General features: G+C 46.3%; 2 protein-coding genes across 5 annotated transcripts; one reads left to right on the forward strand and one right to left on the reverse strand.

Moving 5' to 3' along the window:
- Positions 1 to 3,846, reverse strand: dnajb1a (DnaJ heat shock protein family (Hsp40) member B1a). Its single transcript, XM_080904901.1, has 3 exons — positions 3,320 to 3,846; positions 1,854 to 2,437; positions 1 to 1,742 (listed from the first exon to the last, which is right to left on the reverse strand). Exons 1-3 carry the CDS (start codon positions 3,528 to 3,530, stop codon positions 1,512 to 1,514), a joined length of 1,026 nt encoding a protein of 341 aa, XP_080761027.1. The 5' UTR covers positions 3,531 to 3,846; the 3' UTR covers positions 1 to 1,511.
- tecra (trans-2,3-enoyl-CoA reductase a) lies at positions 2,453 to 19,438 on the forward strand. 4 transcript variants are annotated; one of them, XM_080904898.1, is made up of 12 exons: positions 2,453 to 3,215; positions 12,699 to 13,513; positions 14,188 to 14,239; positions 14,418 to 14,462; positions 14,544 to 14,647; positions 17,181 to 17,296; positions 17,532 to 17,637; positions 17,768 to 17,840; positions 17,929 to 17,972; positions 18,062 to 18,119; positions 18,218 to 18,306; positions 18,610 to 19,438. In XM_080904898.1, exons 2-12 carry the CDS (start codon positions 13,346 to 13,348, stop codon positions 18,781 to 18,783), a joined length of 1,029 nt encoding a protein of 342 aa, XP_080761024.1. In that variant the 5' UTR covers positions 2,453 to 3,215; positions 12,699 to 13,345; the 3' UTR covers positions 18,784 to 19,438. The 4 variants fall into 4 exon arrangements, with proteins under 4 accessions (XP_080761024.1, XP_080761026.1, XP_080761023.1 ...); XM_080904900.1 differs by having other exon boundaries at positions 12,911 to 13,513; XM_080904897.1 differs by lacking the exon at positions 2,453 to 3,215 and adding an exon at positions 4,070 to 5,065.
- The last annotated feature ends 18 nt before the right edge of the window (positions 19,439 to 19,456 follow it).

Below are 19,456 nucleotides of genomic sequence, written 5' to 3' on the forward strand. Positions count from 1 at the left end.
AGGTACCTCCCCTTTGACCTGTCAGATACCCTCTATGTAGTGAGGCCTCTGCCACGTTCCAAAGATCAACTGAAACCTAAAGGGTTTCGAGGCCGATGTGACACCTTGGGAAGAAGACTGGCCACAAGTGGTTGAGCTTGGGCTTCAGCAATGGTAATGACCGAGGGACTGGCCGCTGAGTCCCAGTCATCCCCGACTGCTTGTGCAGACTGTCGCTAGGTGAAATAACCTACAATTAAGGTGCTGCACAAAACCCTCCTTGTCAACGCTCAGATTTCTGCTTTCGCCCATTGCTTCTACACAAGACACTAATTTGTCTGCAAGCATTCGCTATCTAACCATGGAGCAGTAGTGAAACTTGCAACGCAAACCAAAAATGGAGTGCACTCACCTCCAAAGCAAAACCCGTGTTTTACTACAAAACTATTATGTTTCAATAGGTGCAACTTTTACTCCATTTCCATTCTGCTCAACAAGCAGCTGGCAAGTGTTTGCAGACAAGTCAGCATCACCTCCCTTTGGGTGATCGTGGAAATCTGCAGGTGATATCTCTTTGCAACCAACTTCACCCAGCAACCACTCACTAACCAGACTGGGAATGCACATTTTTCCCTAGCGACCTTTGGTTGTTGGCGGGTCACTAACTGGCCTCTAGGCCTGCATGATAGGGGCTTTAAGTGAGTGTTACATGTAATAACATCCACATGAATGTTAAGTCTCACTTCACCTTTTAGTGGATTCAAAGTTGTGGCTGACAGTTTTATAATTATAAACAATATCATCTCATTATATATATATATATACACACACACACACACACACACACACACACACACACACACACACACACACTCCATAAGAGTCGTACTGAGCATCAGTCCTGGTAGGGCTCTACTGTTTTCAGCCTTGAGAACACTTTAGGTGTATTTTTCACAAAGCTTTACATTATAGCTTAGTGTAAACGACAAGTAAAACACTGAATTTTATTTATCAATGAAAAAGAAAACTCTATTAACTCCTAGTAAGACCAATACTGCTACAGATATCTCAAAAAGTTTCACCTTTCAAGACCCGCACAATATCTAAGCCTCAATTTTACTTAATGGAAACCCAAATCATGTCCTATGAGTAATGAAGTTTTAGCCACATTCATGCATCAGTGCACTTGCATCAGGGAGGTATTGTTAAGCAGCTGGCTATGTGTTACCTAAAGCACTCGCACAAAGATCTGCTATGTTATCAAATCCTCAGTTACTACAATAAGTTTCCCAGTGCTGCAATTCACTGAACATTTAAAGAACACCTGTTTGTCTTTCTGCCTTTGTCTCCTTCACTCAAAGCCAAAAAATAAATAAATAACAAGCTGGATTCTGGGTTAAGGATACGGATTTGTTGTTCAGGCAGTAAAATTAAACCTCACTGAACCCAAATCTGCCCTCAAAAGTCCAGGTAGTACACAGGACAGTGCTGCTGGAAATGCTAACTTTTTGGGGATTTGGAGTCATAACATGTCACAGCGGAAGAATCTGCTCGAGTGTATCGCGTGTGTTTTGGGCCAGTTTGTCTGGGAATTTAACAGTGAAGTCCAGGATCATGTCACCTCTCTTCTCTGGGAACTTGGACAACGGCAGCCCCTCGCCGCTTATTCGCTTTTTCGTTCCGGGTTTGACAATGTCTCTAGAGGTAACAGTGATGGTCCGGCCGTCCAGTGTGGGAGCTTTGACCGTGCAGCCACACAATGCCTGGAGACAAAAGGACTGATAAGCAGACATACAAGTGCTCGGCCGAGTTTTGATTATAAGCATCTTTAAAAAGATAAACTAGCATGATTAATGTTGGAATGATTATCTTACCTCTCTAAGAGATATTTTTGCAGGATAAACAATATCTGAACCCTCTCTTCTGAACACCGGGTGAGGTTTGTCTTTGACCACAAACACCACATCTGCAGGAATGTTGGTGGCAGTCTCATCCCCCTCCCTGGGAAAGGTGATTTTCGTCCCCTCCTTCCAGCCACGCTTAATGTCCACCGTTAAAATCTTATCTTCGCTGCGCATGGTGCAGCCGTCCGGATTGAGCCTCTTGCGAGAAATCTTCATCTTTTTCGTGCAGCCCGAGAACACCTCTTCCAAGCTCACCTTCAGCTCGTGCACCACAGGCGGGTCCTTCTTCTTCTCGTGCGCTCGGTGAACTCCTGCCGGGTGGGTTTTGAAAGGCCGGTGAAACCCACCCATGCCGCCCATTCCTGGCATGCCAAACGTTGCGAAAGGGTTGTTGATGTCCACGTCGTCTTCCCCGTCCTGGAAGAAGAAGTGATCGAATGGGCTGCGGCCACCGAAGAACTCAGCGAAGATTGCGTGAGGGTCCCCGTGGAAGCTGTAGTTGCAGCTTTGACCGCCATGTCCTCTGCCTCCAGTGTCAGCTGAACCCTTTAATCCTGTTGAAGAAAACAACATCGCCAAGTATTTAAAAAAGAACGGGAAATATCACTGTCATATCAATGTTTGAAATAGCATGTTTGTTTAGTTTTTACTGTTATTTTTTATTTACCCTTTGATGTCTGGGAAACTAAGCATTCTTTATATAAAAATTGACTGCAAAAAAAAGAGTTTTCACTGCACCATCACTGGTGCAAGTCAACACATAGTTGTCTTAACACAACAGACAAACACTGATCACTGCTAATGACAAGGTAGTTATCAGATGACATCAGATGACAGCCACCTGATTATTGATCTTTTTGATCAGCTTATTGGTGCTCATCTGTTGAATAATACCTCGGCATTACCGCTTTAACACTTATAACACACTGACCTTAATTCACCCTATATTCACCCCTATGATTTGAATCAACGTCTAAAGATTGCAAACAAACAAACAAACTGACACAAAATATTTACTACTTGCAAGAAGTAAATGCTCAGAAGCTAAAATATTTTTCTGCTTCCAGACATCTCAAAGTTTGATCTCTGTCCCTCCCTGTCCATGAGGGTGTGGACAAGGACACCAAAGCCTGAAGGTACAAATCATTTTTTCAAAGCCACAATAATAACAAGAGAGAGGCACACCGACAGGACGGGCAAGAACTTGCTGTTTCCAGCAGGTTCTCCAGCTGCACCCTATTGTACACCCAACTATTGTCAGATAACTGCAGCAGAAAGACCCCAGAAACCGCACTGAGGAGGATGCATGTGTACATCGATTAGATTGAGAGAGTAAGAAGATGCACGTTTTGCTTTGCATTATTTGCAGAGGATTAAACTCGGTAAATGCAAAGGCTGCAAAACTTCGTGCAACCCGGGGGAAGGAGTTCGGTTACCTTCTTCTCCAAAACGATCGTAAATGTCCTTTTTCTTGGCATCACTGAGGACGTCATAGGCTTCGGCGATCTCCTTGAATTTGTCTTCAGCTCCAGGAGACTTATTCTTGTCGGGGTGATAGCGCAGAGCCTGTTTTCTGTACGCCTTTTTTATCTCATCTTCAGATGCTCCCCTGGCTATACCCAGCACTTTGTAATAATCTTTACCCATCACACCGGCCGGTCGGCACTTCTTTCAATTGCTTTTGTTTGTTCAATAGCTTCGGTTTGACGTCGATAAAACACCCAGCATGCCTCGTGTAAAACGAAGCACAGGTTACCGGGATCCAATGTCTCACCCCGCCGCCGCAGTTGTCCCTGCAGCGGGCAATAGTTCAGATCGCCGTCGGGGTGCTCCTCCAGAAAGTGTCACAGCCCCCACAGCAACTTTCAGCTTTGACCCACTGGCGAGGACGAAAATGTCACCTAGCCTGCCCGCGTTTGCGTAAGTGTGTCAGTATGCCGCACTCGAAACCTTGCGAGGAAACTTCTGGAAGAAGCTGATGCTGCTGATGTGGGTCATCTCTGCCGAGTCAAGAAAATTCACCCCCGACAACTTCCGGTTTCGCTTGAGCTGCGCTGGACGTTTTCAATTAAATGTTTAAGAAACTTGTACTCGAAACCGGGAACCTATCGAGGCATTTATTACTGCTTGGATGACTCGTGTAAAATATCCGCATTTTAAAAGCTCTTAGCACTTATTATTATAATATAAGTGACATTCAAGTACGCATGCGCAGACTACTTAGCAGCGTGAGAAATTTTTTATACTATCGAGTAATTTTTTACAAGTTTCCAGTTCCTCGCTGTACTATAACGCAGGGAGGAGAAGAAATACCATAGGGTAAAAATAAAAATAAGAAACTACGATGACTAGACACACACCGACCACATTTTAAGCATCAAACTCTCCATTTCCTGCTTTATGGATTCGCGTTATGTAACAATTTATATTAATAATAAATTCATTTATTGTTGTTATTATTATTATCTTAGATGTGTTAAAGCAATATTTCTACAACAGCTCTTTATACAAATTCCCTGCACTTTCAAAACATGATGCAACATGATGCACGGATTTTATGGAATATGGAATATTGAATCTGGCTTGTGAATTGTACCTTTTAAATCTAAACACATGCGTATAGTTAACAAATAGGCCATAGCACAGGCACTTAGGAATAAAAATGAAATCAAATAAAGTGCAATAGATTTTAAAGTGAATGTCCACAGATCAGTCTAATAATCTTAACATCATTGTTATTGCATTTCAGCAATATACGCTGCATGTAAGTTAAAGGTAATAGTTGTGATCAGACGTTTGAATACATTCATCACGGGAGTGAATGCCATGGTAATGATTGTCCAGCATATAACTTTAATGACTTAAAAGAAAAAAGAAAAATACAAAACAAAACAAAAAAACAAGAATTGCACGAGTTTAAATTTCTTTTGGATTTTCTCAGGGTTAAAAGGAAAATCGATTAGACCGTTAAAGAATAGCCCAGGAACCACCAACGCTCAGCCTGCCATGACCTGGAAACTCCAGCATCACTGTCCACAGTGGAGTGAGTTTTACATCAACATGGACAGAGAGTGTGCCGATTGAGAAAGAAGCCCTGCTCCAAAGTCGACTAAAATTTGCAGCTGCCCTCATGGACAAGCCAAATATCATCTGGGGAAGAATTTTATCAAACAAAACAAAAAGTAAGATATTTGGAGACAATGACAAGAGGTATGTTTGAAAGAATAAAGGTGAGACTTCTGGCATATAAAGAAATATGCCAGAAGCTTGTTGATGGGCGCCAAAAACATATGATCTCGGTGCAACTTGACGTGTAACCAAATATTACGGGGGTGTTTGTGTATATATCTGTATATATACTTTTGACCCTGTGCAGATTAGAGAAAATCCCCAAAAATTCAATCTAGTGCACCGAGCTTTTGTTTTCTTACAGTCATTAAAAAGAACAGTTCAAAAAAATTATTTAAAGCCCCAAATTAACACGACATTCATGCCTATGAGTCTATGTAAAAGCTTGACCATAACGGTCTCGAAATATATTTTACATGCTCGTCTTGATGGATGCCCAGACTCTACAGCTTCAGCTAATGCTGACATTCCCCATAAGTGCAAAGGGGTGTCTTGCTTTTTCAAGATAATTTGACAGGACCCGATGTGGCTAAATTAACTGTTCATGTTTGATGGTGCATATATAGAAAGAAACTCTTTGAGTTCAATTATTAAGTGGTTTCACTGATTATGCAGTGCTGTGTGATAATTACTAGAGGACACATGCTAAAATACATACAGGACTGAAGGGGTCAGCATTGATTTTCCTGCTGCTCACTGCCTGACTCAGGAAGAAGTGCTGAAGGTTTTTCACATATTCACCGGCAACTTCTCATTAATCAGGATACAGCCACAGAGATATGCATAGAGCTAAATCAAAGGCTTTTTGACTGAGTTTCCACAAAAACAAAAAGCCTAGGGGTAATATGTTTCACAAGAGTGCAATGGATTGCTTTCACAGCAGTAGAAACAAAGAGTGAATGAATGATTATAAAAAGCCCTTTTATTCTCATTGCATGAAAATCATTTTCACAATCATTGTGAAAAATGATAGTGTATATAAAAAAAAAATCAGCTCAAAGCCCTTTTACATTGCATCTTTTCATTTCACGTTACACAGGGAATAATGAGGATATTCAGAAGAGCCTTTTGATAACCTAAACCGATTGTAGCTGCTCCACAAATCACTGTGAAGGATCACAACGACGTCACAAGATCAGATCTCAGTGTAACCACCTTGAAAAAGAAGCAGGCCCAGATCAACACATAAATGAGTTTATTAGCATGAAATGGATTACAGTTAAGCTGGAATGTGTCAAATCCAAGACTCAGAAGTGATCTGGGAATGCACGCGTACTGCTGCCTGCTGCCTGCTTCTGCCCTGTGGTGCTCTTACTTGTTATAAATAGAACATAGACTATAGCAGTGTTGGGAAGGTTACTTTTAAAATGTATTCCATTACAGAATACATGCCCCAAAATGTATTGTAACGTTCACAAGAACCAGACGGTTGGGGTCTCAGTTTGTCCGTTTATTTGGCACATAAGCCAGCGGGTTGTTAACTCAGGGGGAAGCGCTCTCGAACTCCCCCTCTCTTCAGCCTGGCACACACACAGAACAACCAGGTCCCACCCACCCCTTCCTGTACACCACAACCAAACATGAATCTTAAAGGAACAACAACAGTGTGCAGAGATCACCAACATGTCACTGTACAATAACACTTAACCATCGTTACACTGCCCCCCCAGCAATAAGTTCCTCGTCCCCGAGGGAACGACACAGTCTCTGAGGCGGGGTGGTAGCCTACGTTCCCTCCTTGACCTCCTGAGCCCCTGAGGTGGACGCGGAGCTTCGGGGCTTTGGGGTGGAGAGTCCGAGGGAGGGGAACGCAGCCCCGGTCGGGGGTCCCTCTGAGCAGGGTCACGGACGCTCTGTACACGTCCCTCTGGAAAGGAGGGGAGGGACTGCCCTCTGTAGGGGGCCATCCGGTCTCTGTGCAGCGCTACTATCCTCCCCCTAGGAGGCAACTGCACCCTGTAAACAACCTCCCCTACTCGCTCTAGGACGCTGCAAGGCCCCACCCAGCTGCTATCCAGTTTAGGACACCGTCCCTTCTTCCTCTTTGGGCTGTAGACCCACACCAGCTCCCCAGCATGGAAGTGCCTCCCCTTAGTGGTGATGTCGTAATTCCTCTTTTGGCGCAGGCCTGCCTTCGCCAGCTGCTCTCGGGCGTAGGAATGTGCAGAATCCAGCCGGTCCTGCAGCTTCCTTGCGTAGTCCCGGCCCGGTGGTGCCTCTGGCACGTCCGGGGGCTTCCCAAAAGCCAACTCTGCAGGAGTTCTCAGCTCTCTCCCTAACATGAGCAGGGCAGGCGTACATTGGGTGGAGTCCTGTACTGCCGACCTGTAGGCCATGAGGGTAAAGGGAAGATGGTAATCCCAGTCCCGTTGGTGTTCTGAGGTAAGGATGGCTAGCTGCTGGGCCAGCGTCCTGTTAAACCTTTCCACCAGCCCATCGCTTTGGGGGTGAAGTGGGGTGGTGCGGGTTTTCTTAGTCCCAAGGCGTTCACACATGGCAGCAAATACCTTGGACTCAAAGTTACGCCCCTGGTCACTGTGGAGGGTCTCTGCTGTTCCAAAGCGGCTGAACATCCCCTCCACTAATACATCAGCGACCGTCTCAGCCTCCTGATCTGGGATGGCGTATGCTTCCGGCCACTTGGTAAAATAGTCCATGGCCACAAGAACATAGCGGTTTCCTCTGTCTGTGCGAGGAAATGGGCCCATGACGTCCACAGCTACTCGCTCCATTGGGGCTCCTGCTGGTTGCTGCTGAAGCTGAGCCCGGGACTGGTCCTGTGGCCCTTTGTGTGAGGAACATGCATCACAGCTGCGGCAAAAGTCCTCCACGTCCCTCCGCTGTTGACCCCAGTAATAGCCCTGGCGGAGGCGGCGGAGAGTCTTGGAGACCCCAAAGTGGCCGGAGCCAGTGCTCCCATGGCAGGCTTCCAGCACAGCTGACCTCAGCGACCTTGGCACCACAACCTGCCACCTCTCCTCCCCCGTGGCAGGATCCTTCCAGGCACGCTCCAACACCCCCTCCTTCAGCCTGAGAGCTGCAAACTTGGCCCATAGCCCCCTGGTACAGATGGAAAACCCAGTGACCTCATCCCAAAGGGGTTGCTCCCCCTTCTCCAGCCACTGCAGGACCGGCAGCAGGTCCGTGTCTTGTTCCTGCCGTGCCCTCCACTCCGCTGCATCCACCATCAGAAGAGCCCTGCAGGCGAGCTGTGCTGCTCCGTCTATTGTCGTGAGTTCCCGCTCTATTTCCTCTCGCTTGTCACAGTAACGGCAGCCAGCTGCAGCACATGGGCGACGAGAGAGGGCGTCTGCGTTAGAATGGTGCGTCCCTGCTCTGTGCTCCACAGTGAAATTGAAGGCTTGGAGCTCCTCCAGCCAGCGAGCCACCTGTCCCTCTGGCTCCCTGAAAGACATCAGCCACTGAAGGGCAGCATGATCAGTTCTGATAACAAATGCTGTGCCGCACAGGTAGTACTTAAAGTGTCTCACCCCCGCCACCACAGCCAACAGCTCTCGTCGTGTGACACAGTAGCACCGCTCACTCCTGTTCAGGACCCGGCTGAAGTACGCCACCACCTTCTCCCCTTCTGGCCCAACCTGCGACAACACCGCTCCCAGCCCCACATTACTTGCGTCAGTGTCCAGGACAAAAGGCAGGGCGGGGTCAGGGGGGGCAAGGACTGGAGACTCTGTCAGCGATCTGCGGAGGGTATCGAACGCCTGCTGACAGTCCCGGGTCCAGATGAAGTCACGGTCCTTCTGCAGCAGGTGGAAGAGTGGTGCGGCTATGGAGGAAAAGCCCTTCACAAACCTCCTGTAATAAGACGCCAGTCCTAGGAAGCTTTTGAGCTGTTTCTGGTCTGCTGGTGTGGGCCACTCGGTAATGGTGTGAATTTTTTCCTCCAACGTGCTGATGCCCTCACGACCCAGCTTGTGGCCCAGAAACTCCACCTCCCTCCTCATGAAGTGGCACTTGTCGGGGTGCAGCTTCAGGCCTGCAGCTGCCACCCTCTCCAACACTTGTCTCAGGGCATCCAGGGCAGCATCAAAGGAGCTCCCGTGCACTAGAAGGTCATCCAGGTAAACCAGACACCGTTGCCGTGGGACACCAGCCAGCACACTGTCCATAAGCCTCTCGAAGGTCGCAGGAGCATTGCAAAGACCAAAGCTCAGGACTTTGAACTGCCATAGTCCCCTGTTAGTGCAGAAGGCTGTCTTCGGTCTGGATTCCGGGGACAGTGGCACCTGCCAGTAGCCACTCCGCAGGTCCAGGGTGGAGAACCAGGAGGACCCGGCTACTAAGTCGAGAGACTCATCAATCCTGGGAAGGGGGTAAGAGTCCTTCTTCGTCACTTTGTTGAGTGGTCTGTAGTCCACACAGAAACGCATCCTAGGACTTTTTTTCTTAGGCACCATCACCACCGCGGAGGCCCACGGGCTATCAGATGGCTCTATGATGCCCGCCTTCATCATTTCACACAACTCTCTGTCCGCAGCCTCCTGATGAGCCAGGGGCAGGCGGCGTGGGCGCACTTTAATAGGCTGGGCATCCCCGGTCTCAATGACGTGCTCTACCAAGTGTGTCAAGCCAACATCACTTTCTTTCAGGGCAAAAATGTCACTAAACTCTTTTAGTACCTGCCATAGACTCTCTTGCTGCTGTGGAGTCAGCCCCTCACAGTTCTTTGACCAGATACTCCTCACTGCTAAGAGCCTCTCCTCCTCCTCCTCCGCTCGCTGTTCTGCTGGCGGGTCTGCAGCGGTCTCTGCGGTGGAGGTGGACGCCGCGGCAGATGCTGTGCAGACCGGGGGAGGAATAAGCGGCACCTTCTTCCCATCAGGGGTTACGAGGAAGCCTTTGCCTAAGTCCAGTACACCGCCAATGGCTCGTAAAAAATCCAGCCCAAGGATGCAGGCGTCCTGCACGTCAGCCACCCAGGCAGCATAAGACACACCGAGGTCCCCCACCTTGAACTGGAACACTCCCCTCCCTCTCATTGGGGCCAGATCACCGGTCACAGTCTTAAGTTGCACATTAGTCGGTTGCACAGCAGCTCCGGTTGGGACAATATCGGGTCGGACCAGCGTTGCATTGGACCCCGTGTCCAGCAGGGCCGTACAGGACACCCCCGCGATCGTCACTGGAACATGGCAAAAGCCGCCAACCTGGGTCCAGCCCACAGCGATGGCCGCACCGGGTGGAGGTGGCGGTGGTGTGGGGATGTCGTTCTCCCAGGCCCGTGTACTCCCGCCTACACGGGCCCGTGGGCGTTTCCCTGAACCGCTGCAAGCTTGGGGCACTGCCTGATGAGGTGTCCGGGTTGTCCACATCCCCAGCAGCTCTGTGGTCGGCGGTGTGGGCCAGCCCGAGGGGAAGGCGACTGCAGCGAAGCCGCCTGCACCAAACTGCACAAGCCCGCTGGCGTCTCCATCTGTTCCACAGGTGCTGACACAGCCCTCACCACGTGTGCGTCATCAGCGCCCCCAGAGGATCCTGCAAGCATCTCCCTCTCCAACGCTAGCTCCAGGGCTGCACTGAGTGTGGCTGGCCGAGCAAGCTGAGTTTGCATACGGAGCTCTTTAGGGCTCAGGGCCTGCAGGACTGGTCCCGAGCTAACTCCGCTTGCACTGATGGTGGCATGCTGTCATACGCCCTCCGGCAAAGGCACTCGATTTCATGGGCCAAAATGCGGAGGGGCTCGCCTGGCAATCTGCGTCTGTTGTGGAACTCCGACCTCAGCAGCACTGGTTGGTTATACTGCCCGAAGCGCCTCTGAAGTGCTCCGACCAGAGCATTATAATCTCCCCTCTGCTCCTCGGTCAGCAGCAGCAGGCATGCAGCTGCATCCTCACACAGACACAAAGCCAGTTGGAGAGCTTTATGTTCCTCAGACCAGCCAGCTGCGACAGCTAACAGCTCGAACTGTGCGATAAACACTTCCCATGGCGTCTTGCCGCTGAACTTAGGCGTTTTTATATTCGCTGCAGCTTGCTGGGCGCCGCCATGTTTGTTTACATCACGTGACGGCGCGCCAAGCGAGGTCGACTCCTTCCCGCCGGAATCGCGGCCGCTGTGCGAACAGTTCCCGAGCCTAGTCAAACCTGGAGAAAATCCAGCCTCGGCAGACAGCCGCAGCGCCGTTTCCCTCACTCCATGGGCGGGCGAGCGCGGACGAACCTCCCTCTCCTCCGTCTCCTTCTTAATCTTGCCCGGCAACATCCTCGTCTCGTAACGGCAAGCGTCGCCAGCAACAGGGTGTCGGGCGTTCTGGGGTTCTTTTTTCTTTCTTCACTTCTGACACCAATGTAACGTTCACAAGAACCAGACGGTTGGGGTCTCAGTTTGTCCGTTTATTTGGCACATAAGCCAGCGGGTTGTTAACTCAGGGGGAAGCGCTCTCGAACTCCCCCTCTCTTCAGCCTGGCACACACACAGAACAACCAGGTCCCACCCACCCCTTCCTGTACACCACAACCAAACATGAATCTTAAAGGAACAACAACAGTGTGCAGAGATCACCAACATGTCACTGTACAATAACACTTAACCATCGTTACAGTATTCTGTAACGTATTCCGTTACGTTACTCAATGACAGTAACGTATTCTGAATACTTTGGATTACTTAATATATTATCATGCTTTTTACAACAACGTGAATGTACTATTGCTGTGTGATTTATTACTATTACTGAAGGTCCGCGACTCCGAGCTGTAGTAAAGGGACCTCTGACTAATACGGCGGGGTCCCTGTCGGCTCATAGCCGAAAAATAGCTTTACTTTGTTGTGTGGGTCAACTTTTCTTGCGAGAGACAGAGAGAGACGTTGAAAGACTGCTCCAACGGAACTTATTGTTTTCGGAGGAAAACACGAACACGGTGTACAGTCGAGTCTTAATAGCTTACTTACAACTGGGCTCGTCAGGCACTCTTCTTGGCTGAAGTGGTTATTATTATATTTACATGCTTCCAGCTCCCGTTTTTCCTCGATGACAACTCCAACCTTTCCACTCCCCTTTTTCTCTCTCCCTCCTCGCGCTCACAGACCCATAATGTGTATGGCAGTCCATTCTCCCTGCAGCACGGACTACACTGCCCATGATGCTACATTCTTTAGAGCTATGCTTGTAGCATTCTGCCTGTTAGCTTAGCACAACAACAACAACGAAAAGGCGCTCTCTCACCCAGGAAACACACAGTCGCAGAGAGAGAGAGAGAGAGCGTCGCCCTGTAACCATGGCAACCGTAGCGCTGCCGCCTGGAACAACAGAACGTAGCTGTCAAACAAAACCCAAACAGTCCTGACCCGCGACAAAATGAAACAGGAAAGTACCGCAGTGTAATCCATTTATTTCAACAAAGTAACTGTATTCTGAATACCACCTTTTTAAACGGTAACTGTAACGGAATACAGTTACTCATATTTTGTATTTTAAATACGTAACGGCGGTACATGTATTCCGTTACTCCCCAACACTGGACTATAGATATGCAGCTGGCTATTTGCAATGATGAGCTGACCCAGTGCAATGAAAGGCATCTCTGATGTTCTCCCAATCAGCATTTTTATCACCCGCCTCTCAAAACAAACCCCCTTGAAGTGTTTCAGAATGTGTTCGGCACACAAACTGTGACCTGACGCAGGCCCTGAATAAACAGGTTTGTCTTTGTTGTGGTTTTTTAGAACGAGAAAACAACCCTCACAGGTGGTTTGGGGGATAGAGGGATGTGTGGGCATGTGGAGATCTTTCATCTGACTGATCAGGTTTTCAGTGGGACCCCTCACTGTGTGACCAAGCGAGGAGCAGAGCGGGGAGCAGATGTGTCTTATAGGTCTAATGAGAAAATGTTGGCATCTGTCACCGGCTAAGGTTGTACTGTATGTGGCTTCCCAAGGTTACCAAGCCGGAGCAGAGCAAATCAGGCGACTTATATTTAGCCTCGCAAATGGCGCGCTATGGATTATGTCTTGGGCCTCTCCAGTTTCGTCTTCAGTGCATTTTGCTGCGTGATGTGGGGGCTGTGGATCTTGAACAGGATTCTGTTCAGGTGAAGAGCAGGTCTACTTCATGGTTTTAGACTAGCTCTCCTCCGACTTCTGCTCAGTGCCATTGCCTCAAGTGTTTACGGTCACTCCTCTGTGGAAGAAACTCCGAAAGTGGAAGGATATTCACTGAGTCTGAGAGACACAAGAGACTCTTGAACTGGACTAACAGCTTCTCTGGAGACGAGCTGGTAGCTGTTACACATACCAGTGGAGCACAACCAGCGTCACTGGACATATCACAGATTATTTCCCCACGCTATTGAGGTTTGGGATCAAACAGTGTCATGGATGTGCTCGCATTAGAGGCAAAGAAGGCAGATGCACTAGAGCCTGAGAAGAAAGCCGCACCGAGGCCAAAACCAAAAGCCCCCAAAAAGGCCAAAAGGATTGTTTACTTTGAGGTGGAGATTGTGGATTTAAAGACAAAGGAGAAGCTATTGCTGCTGGACAAGGTGAGTGAGAGGATGTCAAAAGGGTCTTTATTTAATTACACTCACCTTTTATATTTAGCTTAATGATTTTTTTAAAAAAAATGTTAACAGCCAGCAGATCACTTTGATTGCAGCCACATAACTAAAGTCCTATTTAAAAGAAAGGCCTCGAAACATTAGCATGCCATAGAGTGGATTGATTTATCACCTTGTTCTCACTCCTCTGAAAGTTTCATATTTTATACATGTTAAGTCTGTGCTGCAAGCGGCAAAACCTGATCTTACTCTGCAGCGAAGCCAAGAAAATACAGAACGGTTGCTTTGAACACATGGATGCTCTTTAAAGATAATCATCTGTTTCACAGTTTGCCCAGTCGAGTGCAGCCATTATCAGTTATGTTTCTATTGAGGTTGCAGTTAGGAGGTGAGAATTCCCTCCTCATCTGACAGGAATTTTCTGTTTCAGTTACAGCACATGCCCGCATCGCAGATAGGCTTGATTAGTAGCTAGTGTAAATGTTACAAGCTATGTCCGTAGAAGGAGGGCTCATAACAGAGTCGACGAGCCTGACAAGTTTCACAAGGAATCAAAACAAAATTGATCAAGACAGCAGGAATGATTTCAGCTTTGTTTTTTGTGCTGCTGGTAATAACACAATCTTTAACAAAATTAATTTTTTTTATTTTGATTTTAGGTGGAGCCAACTGCCACTGTTTTGGATATTAAAGCTTTGTTTCACAAATCATGTAAGTTCATCCTGCACGACATCCAAAATGACTCTTGCTGACTTTGCTGAATCCGAATTACATTAAATCTGGTAGCGATGTTCAGTACAAACACGAAAGCAGCTACAGCAGTGAGACACTTGGACCACAAAGAATCTCTTCAGAATACTAATAGTAAAGTTCCTCCCCATTTTGACAGATCCTAAGTGGTATCCGGCCCGACAGTCCCTACGCTTAGATCCAAGTAAGTCTGCCACCTTTTTTGTTTTTAAAGCATTTATCTAGATTACAGAGCAGGTCGTGATGGTGACTGTTTTTGTCTCAGAGGCAAAGTGTCTCAGAGATGAGGACATTCTCCAGACACTTCCTGTGGGAACCACAGCCAGCTTTTACTTCAGTGACCTGGGACCCCAGCTCACGTGGGGAACTGTAAGTCCACCTGTACACAGACACACAACATTTGGATTTAGTGTTGTGTGTCAAGTCATGAACACATTGCTCTGTAATGCCTCTGCTCTGGGATTTAAATATACTCTAAAGACTCATAATTGTATTAGAAGAAAGGATTTAATTCTCATGTTTGCACAATTGGCTTTTGGATATGACTCAGCCACAGCTGGATTGTTTTTAATCTGCTGACTATCACTTAAAGAGAACTGCTTTTCAAAAACTGCTTTGCACTTATTATGCTAAAACATGCAAACCCCTCGACACGATCTTTTAACATTCTTGCACTTTAAATATACAAAGACACCCTTTCACCCACTCAATAACTCTTGAATATAAATATCAGCCTACAGTGACAGGTAGAGTTGATTTGCTGTGGCGTCCCCCCTGCACTACCCCCACCTCTTGCACTGCATGTCCTCTGTCCTAGGACATTTAATCTCATGGCCTCATTTCCCCCCTGAGGCGTTTATCCCTCCTGACCACTCACTCCCGTTTCATTGCTGCTCTTTACTCACCCATGCCCACCCAGTCTTTTCATTCCCCGTCAAACCCTGAGACAATCTGAGAAAAATGCCTTTAGTCTGATGCCAGTGTGGGTGGACGAGCAGCGATCAGAAGTAGCTACCAGTCAGGCATGCTGAGCCAGGCCTCCGCCGAAGGTGCTGATTTGGGGATCTGTTTCACAGCTGTGTCACTTGATCTTAAAGCGGGTGTTACAAGCTGTCCCAGTATCTCATCTGGTCTATGCGTACATACTGAATATGAGGAGGAGTATTACTGTAACTGATTTGTTCCTAATGCTTAGGTGAGGTAGACAGACCTTTTTGATCCATGGTGGCTTTAACAAGTGAGACTGTAGAAACCAGAGCCACGCTGGTGTCAGCTGTTAGTGAGCTGGTGAGCATGTCAGGTGTCAGTTGCATGTTCTCCCTGTGGCATAGGGTTTATACCGACAAACTATCATTCTAAATGGATTTCAGTCAATAATTAGGCTATGTTAATTTCTGTAATTTGAAAGCTACTGGAATTTATGGTACTGAGTTAAAAGCATTTAAACCTGTAGTCCTGGTATTAACTTATGCAACCCCTGATTTGTTTTTAACTTTTCATTCATCGACAGGTCATATGTTGTTATGATATCATATTATGATAAATATACTAAAGTCACTCTATTAGATACACTTTATCCCAGTAAAGGGTTTGGACCCTCTTCGATCTTCAGAACTGCCTTAATGTTAATGACAGAGATTCAACAATGTGCTGAAAACATTCCTCAGAGAATTTGGTTCATTTTGTTGAAACAGAGCCACATGGTGCAGATTTGTCAGCTGCACATCCATGAAGAAAAGTAATGGATTCTGAGTTGTTCAAGCTATGTTTAAGAACGCAGTTTGACCAAACCTTTGTGACATGATGTGTTATTCTGCTGTAGTCCATCCGCTTCAAGCTTCAGTGTGTTGGGTGTTCAGAGATTCTCTTTTGCATACCTTGGTTCTAACGAGTGGTTGAGTTGTTGTTGCCTTCCTATCAGCAGGAAGCAGACTGGCCATTTTCATCTCATCTTTGACATCAGCAAGGACTTTTTACCCAAATAACTGCCACTCACTGGATGTTTTCTCTTTTTTTGGACCATTCTGTATAAATCCTTGATATGGTTGTTATGGCACCAGTTTCCGAAATATTCAGACTAGCACTCTGACACAAAAAACAATGTCACATTCAAAGTAGCTTAAATCACTTTTTTTCCCATTCTGATGCTCAGTTTGAACTTCAGCAGACTGCCTGGGGCATGTCTACATGCAAAAGTGGATTGAGTTGATTCTATGTACGATGGAGTATTTATTAGGGCCACATTAATGAAAAAAACATTAACGATTATTTTGAGAAAAAAGACGAAATGTTGAGATTATCATTTTTGTTTCAAGACAAACTACCATGTTTGCTATACCCACTAAAAAATGCCTTGTTTAGATGAGTTAGTGAAACAAATTGATCCGCCGTCTTGTGACACAACATACATCCTCTTATTGGACCGGGGTGTAACCATTGATAACCTTGCATCTTTCCAATACCAGCTATTTCATTTTGTACAAATCCACTCTTGTGCGCTTTTCCGTCTGATCCGTCTGAAATGAGGCCCTAATATTCCTTCGTAGGCTATATAAATGTAACTGGTTGGTTAGATATTTGTTGAAAAGAGCAGGCAAACAGGTGTACCTAAAGAAGTGGCCAGTGAGTATAGTAGCATTTCTAACATCCAGCTGGAACTCTTCACTTCCAGCCATCATATCCCACTAAACCATCCTACTCCTGCTGCCAAAGAATGTAACTGATTATACTGAATAAAATGAAAAACAGGCCAAGATAAAATACTGCCAAACCACATTTCTCCTTTAATGTGTGCATTTTTTTAATATGTGCAGCTTTCCACACAAATCCCTTAACTGGCCCTTGGTCACAAAGCTTTGAGAACCCTTGACTTAAAGCACATGTGTCTCCTCACTCACTTCAGGTGTTCCTGGCAGAGTGTGCTGGCCCGCTGATCATCTACTTAATGTTCTACTTCCGCCTTCCCTTCATCTACTCTCCAAAGTATGACTTCACCAGCAGCAAGCACTGGATCGTACAGTGAGTGTTGGCTTTCCCATGTTTTCAGAGATCTGTTGTGATGTTGGTGCAGTGTTTCACACAATCCCGGGCTTTGCACAGACCCCCCGCCTCCCCCGTCAGCATGACAAACAGTTGGGAAGCATATTGCTATGTTGACACTGAGTCAGCGCCAAGTGTAATGGACTGCAGCGGGGCGATGTATTAATCACAGCTAAATATGTAAGTGTGTCTTTGTGCTTGTGTCTTGTTGCAGTTTGGCCTGCATATGTCACTCCTTCCACTACATCAAGAGGATTCTGGAGACACTGTTTGTCCATCGTATCTCCCATGGGACCATGCCTCTCAGGAACATATTTAAGGTAACTGTGCTGCACATTAAAAGCTTTGTGCATTGTAGTTATTACTTTGTTTGGGGTTACTCTTCTTAGAAATCTATGTGGAGCAATATCTAGACACTTTGACTTATAATAGTCCTGCTTTCTATGCCAGAACTGTGGCTATTACTGGTCTACTGCAGCTTGGATGGCATACTACATTAACCACCCTCTCTACACCACACCCTGTAAGTGCTGACCACTTTCATTCTCACTTTAGCTCATCAGTCAATGCCAACTTCTATCTTAATCCATTTTTCTGTGACACGTCAACAGATTACGGGCAGCAGCAGGTGAATGCAGGTCTTTACATTTTCCTGGTAAGCTTCAGCTCTCTGAGAGTCACCTTCCACATTTTAAACCCACCATCCTGTTGAATGCTCATTTTTGAATATCTTTATCCCCACAGTTCTGTCAAATAGGGAATTTTTCCATCCACGTGGCGCTTCGTAACCTCAAAACACCAGGTGAGCGTTTTGCAGCAATACGTGTGATTTTCAGTCTCCTTTTCTTACTGATTTCCTTTTAAACGCACAGTGCAGTTTGAGTTTACCCTTCGTTTCAGGCTCCAAAACCAAGAAGATTCCTTATCCAACAAAAAACCCCTTCACCTGGATCTTTTGGCTGGTCTCTTGTCCGAACTACACATATGAGGTAAGCCCAAATCAAACTCCATATTTCGGTGAAGTTCACCCTTTTTCCTTAGGTAGATGAATCTATAACATCCAGTATTTATATATTTATTTAAGGGAAATTTTCTGGGTCTATGCTCATTTTGGTGTTATTAGTATTTTTTAATGTTACTCTACTAGAATGCTAAAGGTTAACATTTCATTGTACAGTGCTGCATTTTATCCTCGCAAGGAAAGATGCATTGCCATCTGGTGGTTATGTTCTGTAACTGTACCATCATTCTCCATGCACTCTGTGTGTGTGTCTGTAACTTATTGCTCACAGGTCGGCTCCTGGATCGGCTTCACAGTGATGACCCAGTGTGTGCCTGTGGCTTTCTTCACTCTTGTGGCCTTCATCCAGATGACGGTTTGGGCTAAAGGCAAACACCGCAGCTACTTAAAGGAGTTTAGGGATTATCCCACCCTGCGCTCCTCCATACTGCCCTTCATCCTGTAGATCTAAGCACAGGCAACAACAGCTGCTACACCCATCCAACTCCTCACTGGTAGCGGTCCTTTTTAAGGGCCCATGCATCCCCCTGGATGTCAGGGACTGTGCGCTGAGGTAATAAGGAGCGGCATTTACAGTGCTGGACTGGTAACTGAAGGACTGTCACATTGAAAGGAAGCTAGTGAAATGCAATAAAGTCTTATTTTAATGTTATATGCAATCTAGAAGATAAAAGATGTCCTTTTTATTTATTCTTTTTATGTGTTGCACAATATTCAAAAGTTTAAAAAGAAATCGTAGCTTTTATCAGCCCAATCAGTGAAATTTTATCAAAAGTATTCTTACTATGCAGCCTGGAGCTGAAAACTTGGTGGTGTCACGCAGCTCATGCAATACTCTACTTACTGACCTTTATACTAACACTGTTCTCTTATGAAGTTTATTCACTGTTATGAATTGTGTTTCCCCTGAAGGCGCTTTTCACACAAAGCTGAATTTGAAGATCAGATGAGTGAATTTGTTACTGAAAAATAGATATTTTTTGCAGGGATTTCCATCTGTAGTGTAAGGTTTGTTTACATTACTTTAAGTCACCGAACCAATGAAACAATTGCTTTTCGGTGTACTGTTGATTTAAGGGTAATAAACTCTCACAAAACAACTTAGCGGAGACACGAGT

Source organism: Rhamphochromis sp. 'chilingali', assembly GCF_963969265.1.
Source record: "Rhamphochromis sp. 'chilingali' genome assembly, chromosome: 15".
NCBI classification, from domain to species: domain Eukaryota; kingdom Metazoa; phylum Chordata; class Actinopteri; order Cichliformes; family Cichlidae; genus Rhamphochromis; species Rhamphochromis sp. 'chilingali'.

Bases quoted from the DNA above. Each gene is read 5' to 3' on its own strand.
- dnajb1a (XM_080904901.1), bottom strand. From the start codon at position 3,530: ATGGGTAAAGATTATTACAAAGTGCTGGGTATAGCCAGGGGAGCATCT. The intron at 2,438-3,319 runs GTAACCGAACTC...TTTCTTCAACAG, and splicing joins CGATCGTTTTGGAGAAGAAG to GATTAAAGGGTTCAGCTGAC. The intron at 1,743-1,853 runs GTAAGATAATCA...TTTTGTCTCCAG, and splicing joins CAAAAATATCTCTTAGAGAG to GCATTGTGTGGCTGCACGGT.
- tecra (XM_080904898.1), top strand. From the start codon at position 13,346: ATGGATGTGCTCGCATTAGAGGCAAAGAAGGCAGATGCACTAGAGCCT. The intron at 14,240-14,417 runs GTAAGTTCATCC...CCATTTTGACAG, and splicing joins AGCTTTGTTTCACAAATCAT to ATCCTAAGTGGTATCCGGCC. The intron at 17,638-17,767 runs GTAACTGTGCTG...TTTCTATGCCAG, and splicing joins CTCTCAGGAACATATTTAAG to AACTGTGGCTATTACTGGTC.